Source organism: Ascidia mentula, chromosome 1 (genome assembly GCF_947561715.1).
Source record: "Ascidia mentula chromosome 1, kaAscMent1.1, whole genome shotgun sequence".
Lineage (NCBI taxonomy): Eukaryota > Metazoa > Chordata > Ascidiacea > Phlebobranchia > Ascidiidae > Ascidia > Ascidia mentula.
This window is the reverse complement of record NC_138566.1, coordinates 4,317,018-4,324,401: the sequence shown is the minus strand read 5'-3', so window position 1 is coordinate 4,324,401 and position 7,384 is coordinate 4,317,018. Positions and strand designations below refer to the sequence as shown.

At 36.2% G+C, this 7,384-nt stretch overlaps 1 protein-coding gene across 2 annotated transcripts; it reads right to left on the bottom strand.

The window, feature by feature from the left end:
- Positions 1–192: 192 nt before the first annotated feature.
- Positions 193–3,905, bottom strand: LOC145911945 (very long chain fatty acid elongase 7-like). 2 transcript variants are annotated; one of them, XM_082999384.1, is made up of 8 exons: positions 3,783–3,905; positions 3,433–3,623; positions 3,232–3,369; positions 2,886–2,991; positions 2,254–2,390; positions 2,007–2,103; positions 1,541–1,727; positions 193–1,334 (listed from the first exon to the last, which is right to left on the bottom strand). In XM_082999384.1, the coding sequence occupies exons 1-7, from the start codon at positions 3,841–3,843 to the stop codon at positions 1,543–1,545; spliced, it is 915 nt and encodes a 304-aa protein (XP_082855510.1). In that variant the 5' UTR covers positions 3,844–3,905; the 3' UTR covers positions 193–1,334; positions 1,541–1,542. The 2 variants fall into 2 exon arrangements, with proteins under 2 accessions (XP_082855510.1, XP_082855503.1); XM_082999377.1 differs by having other exon boundaries at positions 193–1,727.
- Positions 3,906–7,384: the final 3,479 nt, after the last annotated feature.

Genomic DNA, 7,384 nt, shown 5'->3' with positions numbered 1-7,384 from the left:
AACTTATATGCGTACAAAGTTTTGTTAAACTGGTGATTTTACTTTTTAACTAACATCCTTCTGGTTGTTTACTGCTCTGTCAACGTCAAGGGTCTTCGAAATTCTGTGCATTGTCTTAGACAACTTCCAAACAGTTTCGAATTGGCCGCTTTTTGTCAGCGAAAAACTCCAGGAACCAACACATTTCGTTTATTAGTTTAAATGTTCGGTGACGTTCCTTCGACAAAATAGGCAAAACTTTTGGTTCACACACGCAACAAGAGCGCTATCACCAAACAAAATTCCACACAATAATCATTCCATTGTACCCGCTTATTAATACACACACCGTCAGGCTTTTGTTAGTGGATTAGTATACACGACTGCCTGCGGTGTTGCAACATTCCATTGAGATCCGGAACAAACTATGACCGGTCATACAACATCATGCATAGCACCAGGGTCGCATTTACAACAAGGGAAGGCATAATAGCTTTTTTGCAAAATGTTTTTGCTGCCAAACGGTAAATTGCAAAGAATTCGGTTTGTTTTGCAAGCGTCATTTCTTGAAGTTTTACTATTGCGAGTCAGGGCACAAAAAAATCATGAAAATGCACAAATCATTAAGTACAATATATGTTATAATTATTGTTCTAATAATTTCATTGTCTAGGAAACTGCAACATATATCATTTGCAACGTGCAACTGCATCAACGGGAACTGAACACGCAAGTTAACAAATATAGGCACACACACAGATTTGCACAGGTAATAACTATTGTCCAAATTACAGAAACTTGTTTAATCCTCAGTGGATTTCCATTACTGCCCACGGACAAATAGGCTTGCCACGGAATCATTTATGAAGCAGATACAGGGTAGATACATACAAAGACACGCATTCGTTATGTGTATGCATGAACTTATGAAAGCTTATGTCCAAAAATAAGCAATGATACATTATCGTGTACCATGTGTATATGTGAAGCCAATCTTTACAGAACGGAACTTGTGTACAATCTACTATAATTACATTTGCAAAGAAAACTATTAGCAAAACCTGCAACAAATTTGAATTTACCTTGAAATACACATGAAGATGGCGAAACAGAATATTTGTTTCCAAATATGACAAGGAAAAAAACACAACGGAAATTGTCAACTTGCATTTGACCCATTGCAACTTAGTTCTGATAAACATTCATAATATGGTCCTACATATTCGGATCGTCTTTCAAACAAAAAATATTCAAGTGTTTCTGTATATTGCAGAGGTAGGCTTCATAAAAATAAATCATTTCTTAACATTAACTTGCAAGAAGCGTTGCCATGGATCCAATTTTTTGCAATCTTTCTTATTTTTTAAAAAAATCATTGCTTCAATTTTCATGGAATTTGATTTTAAGTGGTTTTAATTTTTCCAAAAGAAAGTTGATTTGGTTTACATGTAGCAATAACAAAAATTAATTCATGTCCAGTATTTGGGCTTAATTTTAACAAAATATTCTTTGTGCTATAATGTGGTAGGAATAATGAAAGTTGGAACTACTGTGGTGATACATTTATTCTTCCTTGTGGCTTCCATTTGCAACGACGCGCTTATGAACCCCATTACTAATTCCATTCTGAACGTGATTGCCATTTGTGAGGGAGGTGGATGCTTTCTTGCTGCTCGCCACTTGACGACGAGATCGTTTTGTGTAAGCTTGAATCCAGAAGTTTGAAAAAAGAATGAAAAACATCGTCCCTGAAAAGCAAGTGCAGCTTATTTGTACCTCGTGGAAATTTGGATCTGATAGTGAAACAAATCAACCTATCAGTAATTAGCTTAACTCTTGAGACCGCTGGAAAAACAAGTTTCAGAAGCAACGACTGCCGTTAATTCATATATTTTGATATAAATGTGCACGGCCGCAAAAAATAGCGTCCGCGGCCGCAGGTTGTGCACCGCTGACTTAAGGCTCAGAAAATCAGAAACTATAAATTATGCTAATAAGAGTATTCAAGTACATCACAATCCACTTACCATATAAAGCAATGATGTATTTGAACACTTGGGGGTATTTGCAATCGTAAAATACAGTGAGATTTACCATGTGACCAAATACCACAATAAATTGAGTCTGCAAGGAAAAAGTTTATGTTGTGATTCAAGAAACACTTTTTACCACAACAGGATAATTTACAAGACGTCATCAGCCATCAGCCATCAGCGACACTGATGAGAACTGATAGGTCAAAGCATGTGTGAAACTGTCTGCAACATAATTTACCATTTGAAAACCAGTGAGGTACTTTTTCCACCAGATGTATTTTTGGTATTTGGGCCCCATGGCAGCAATTCCATAGTAAGAGTACATTACCATGTGCACAAAAGCATTAATGAGTGCATGAAAAGTTCCAAGTCCACCTGTGGAAAATGCAACGATGATAGGACAAGATAATCATTTGTATACTAGAATTCACAGCTGGAATTAATGCATGTATTTGTGGTATATTAAGTTTAAAAGTGTCACTGTGATTTTGGGGATATGCAAAGGGCAGTTTCAAAAATATATTTTTTGGTAATTTGACTATTATTCTTACTGGCATAATGGGATGTGTGCTCTTTTAAAAGCTAGAAAAAATGACACTTGGGACATACAATCCAACAGAAAACACACATTTTGTGTAAAAACGGCCTCCTTGTCCAGTTAGCAATGTACGTAAATAGAGACAGAAGAAAAAAGGTTAGTTAGCTGGCAACACAGTTATCAGTCATTCACTGCACTGATGAATTTGATAGGTCAAAACAGTGTGTACTACCGTCTATAGTTCACTGGACGTTATGGTTCATTGCTTGTACAGAAACAACGGTAGTTTACAGTAAAATTTAGGATCCCTTTATTATTCTTACAGCACTTACCCGGTGAGAACTTCACTCCCCACCACCATGTGAACGCCATTAAAGAGTGATGAAAAACATGAAGAAACGATACATGTTGAAACTTCTTGTGGGCAATGAAAAATATCTGTAAAAAATCGATTGTTCGTAGAGTTTGCAACAAGACAAACTAATATCATTGGTATCGCTTTTATTGCACTATACATAGTATGGTGGTGGTCTATGAAATTATTCACTGTATATCACAGCAGCTCTTTTACAAAAACCTGACTATCATTATGCTGACAAGTGATTCAATATATTTCCCATTGACACAACAGGAGCTCAATATCAGAGTCAGAGGAAACAGTTGCAACAAAAAGCTTACCGTGTCCAAAAACTCAATGTACTTTGTAATCCAGAAAAGATAGCAAACTCTAACCATGCGTAAAGCTTTGGGTGAGTTTGAGTAATCGCATTCTTGACAAGTGAACGAGTAGTCACTGAACCACCCAGAAGCTAAAAACTAAAACATATCCCAGCTGTAATTGTGATGAACATGATAATAACACCTGTTTGTATGACTAACCTCATAAAAAATGTAAGTTGAAAATATAACCATCACAGCGTTGTAAACAGCAACATATTTTCTGAGGTTCAAAGGTTCCCTGTTGCGCATATATCGGGGTCCAGCGTACAGTACAATGAAAAGGTATGTAAGGGTTCCAACAAGATTTAATCCGGGTCGATCCATAAAAGGATAATCAGACACACGAGGGTCTATAAACACATAATAATGAATGTAAATCACCTTAAAAACAAGTGTTAAATTCAGGTTATTGCTAGTTAGTTTACATACACCTCAACAACCTAATTTATCCACAGTGTATGTTCAGTCTGTCAATACATTAACCAAAAATGTACCAATGGATTACGTACCTGCCTGGGCCATTGTTTCATTAAACACTTTCTCAAATCTTGAAATTAGAGAAGTTGCCATTTTGTTGTTTTAAAAAATTCAGAGATTACTTCACAGTTACAGAAAATTGCCTAACAAATCCTATTGAAAATCAAACCAAAATAAAAAATCTTTTTACGAGGCAATAGATTCTTTATATGTCAAAGTTTTGCATACATACATAAAAAAATAAAATACTGTATAGGCACCAAAATTATGACATCGACCTCATGAATATGACTGCCCGTACTTGTTGGAGAAAGACCAATAAATGCCTCAAGTGTGATCAAAAGGCTCACGCTTTGTTGATTTGGCCGCCCTAGTTATGTACACACTGTAAGTGAAAGCATACGCGCCCACGTGTTCAAGCACGCCCTGGCTGACGCATAATCACTACCACCTGTTTATCTTTCAAAGCACGCAATGGATTTGAACTTTTCGGCAAACTTTTGGAAGGGGCCGTACTCGTGCTTGTTTGTTAGCTTGGTAACGTATTGACACCTTCGACATATCTTTTCATCTGTTAAGTTTAACGAACTAACGATTGGGCTTTAATAAATGACAAATTCGTGCACGGGAATAGCTCTAACAAACGCGCAAGTATAGGAATGTAAATTACGCAAATGTTATTGACACCAAGCCGTTAATAGTGATTTTCAAACATTTAAAAATTCTTCGTTTTATGAAGAAGTGCTTTCCAACTGGTGGGCTGACAAACATGTTACCATAAGGCCAGGTCAGTTGTAAATACACAGTTCGTGTGAATACACAAACTTCTGAAAGTTTCATGTAAACGCACTCTTGTTTCAAAGAATATGAATGTCAATTCAAACAGGTCTGCTCTACGGCATAAATTACGAGAATATGTCTGTCAATTTATGCTCTTCTGGCATAACCTTTTTGCGGCGTTTCGTCCGCCATACAGGAGGAAACGTATGACAGACGAAACGTCGAAAAAATAAACTATATACGTGAATTTATGTCAGAAGAGCAGTCCTGTTGAAATTGTAGTATGCCTGGCAGTAAAAGTAGCACAATGATTGTTAATGATTAAGCAAGTCGGAACGGTCTGACAGGGCGCCCAGGAGGAATTCAACGGCTGGTGTGTGTCGCAAAAGTTAGGAGAAACTTAAAGTAAAATTATTCACTTATTGAAGAAATCCCACCCAGTATACGAAAGCACAATTGCTTAATTTCCAAATTCAATTACCTTAACACTGTTCCAAGAATTATTGTTGCTCACTGAAAAAGCCACCTGTCTAAAATAAAATCTGAAAGAGAAAAAAATGTACAAGTGGAAAAAAGTCGACTAAAAAAAGTTTTGCGTCACTGATCTGAAACCACCAGACAGGCCCACGCAAATTATACGAACGCCGAAAGGCATGCTAACAATTCCTCGAATGTGGGCGTGCTCGCCTGGTGCACATGGACCATTTAACGTTCGTTTGAACTACCTCTTGATTCAACGAACAAGGAAGGGCAAAAACGGTTGAACGGACTTTGGCTGCACCAAAAATACAATCTGCAATCACGGTATTTGTCATCATAACACGATCATATGACGCCATAACACGACGTCTCGTTTTTTTCATGTGAGGCATGTGACCTTGAGGGCGTAACAGGGCATGAAAAAAGTGCAAAATACCCCAACTAAATATTGCCAAGACAGAGGTACACCCACTACAAGGCTATTTTGATTATTGTTTCTTTCAAAAAGGGTCATTTCATTAATTCGTTTATTTTGCTGCACAAACACAAATTTAAACACATTATGTTTCAGCAAATTAAAGGTTCAGGCAGTGAAGGTATGAGCAGTGAGACTTTGAAGCAACCGAAGGGTTTTCAAAGTGAAGCGTGATATTGAGATGAAATTTTTGTCTAAGTTTTTGTTTGGTTGTGGTGTGAAGAAAGTTTTCGGAATACATATATATAAATTACCTGATAACCAGTGCAGATAATTTGCTCAAACAAAACACCAAATTGTCGGGGTACTTTAAAAGGTATACAGCAACAACTCAATACCCCCTTGGATGTGATGCTAATTGTTTAAACTAGGAAAAAAAACTCACTTGTTTTAAATAAATGTGGCAATTTTAACAATTCATGAAAATTTACATAACTTAATGTTGCAATATAATGGTGCTTGCAATAAAAAGAAGTGTCCAACCCAAAACACATTGAATTAAACAAGAATCTCTAATGGTAATATTTGCCATATATCCACATCCTTGCGCAAAAGGTTTAGTGAAGCTTGTCTATTTCAAAAAAATAAAAAAAAGTTTATTGGTTGGGATTATTTCAAATAACCTGTCAGGTGTGTCACATTGACATTGTCACATCGGTACCGATTGCCCCCCAGCAATTTGAATTTTACAACCAACTAGTCAGTTTCACAATATGCTAGAAGCTATAATTTATAACACAAGTAGGTAGAATTGACGCCCCCAAAAATGCTTATTAGTAACATACTATAAATTATACAAAAACAAATAAGGCTATTGCTTTTCCAAACAAACGCAACTTACGTCAAGCGACAAGCACAACCGGTTTTATTACAACAGAATAAAAACCAAAACAAAACATGTCCATGAAACTATTCATGACTGTACCTCATCTTTAAAAAAATAACACCTCATGACAATCTAAAGTTCTCAATACAAACTCTAAAACAGGGACCGACTGATGAAGCAAGCATTGACAGTCGTCACAGCCCTAATGATGTCACACAACCTTTAAATAAAAGGTTATTTCAAGCGGTTAAATATTTCAAAATAAAAAAAATGTGTGTCTTCCTAGAAACTACTAAGTTAGTAGTCTCTGGTCTTTCCAAACAACATAAAGTCGATTTAAAAAAATGAGCTGAACTGTTGCAAATTATTAGCTTTAAACTTGTCCTCCTTTGTGTTTGTAAAAATGGCTACCATCATTTTTATATATTATCCATAAAAAACAAACTGTAGACATTTTAACAAGACACAGAGCATTGATTTTTAATGTAGTAATGAGAACTGTACAAAAAAACATTGTTACGTCAATGTTTGAAATTATTACGTTCAAAATCTTTGCACAGAAAGTCCTTTAAAGCAGACTATATAGCTTGGTTTAGGGAAGTAAAGCGAAAGTAACGAACTTTCCGCCAGACATTATTATTTTCAGCCAGGGCTATCATATTTTTATAATATTCATGGTTCCGACCTCACCATAGCGCCCTTATAGAGACCTCACCTTATCAATGGGTCTGGTGTAACAAGGATGCAGGTAAAGATTGGCGGAAAATGCCTAGGTTTAAATAGCTGTTATTTACTAAAACGCGTGCAGCGCAGCCTTAAATCCTTTTGTGGGAAACATTATACGTTTAGGCCAAGCAGAAACTGTCGAAGAAGATAAGTACAAAGCCTAAAAAATGAAAATTCACACTTAGACGAAGAAAAACATCTGGAATTAACGGCAACTAGCACATTCTGTTATGTTACTACATGTATATACATAACCTGTATGTCGATGGTAAAGTTGACTGTTCTTGCAAAATGTGAACGCTTCTTTTGTAGTCAACTGTTATAACATTATATTGCAGGGGTGAGAT

Excerpts from the sequence above, each read along its gene's own strand:
- LOC145911945 (XM_082999377.1), bottom strand. The coding sequence starts at position 3,843 with ATGGCAACTTCTCTAATTTCAAGATTTGAGAAAGTGTTTAATGAAACA. Across the intron at positions 3,370-3,432 it reads CAACTTACATTTTTTATGAG|TTTTTAGCTTCTGGGTGGTT; the intron begins GTTAGTCATACA and ends GATATGTTTTAG. Across the intron at positions 2,391-2,885 it reads GGGAGTGAAGTTCTCACCGG|GTGGACTTGGAACTTTTCAT; the intron begins GTAAGTGCTGTA and ends CATTTTCCACAG.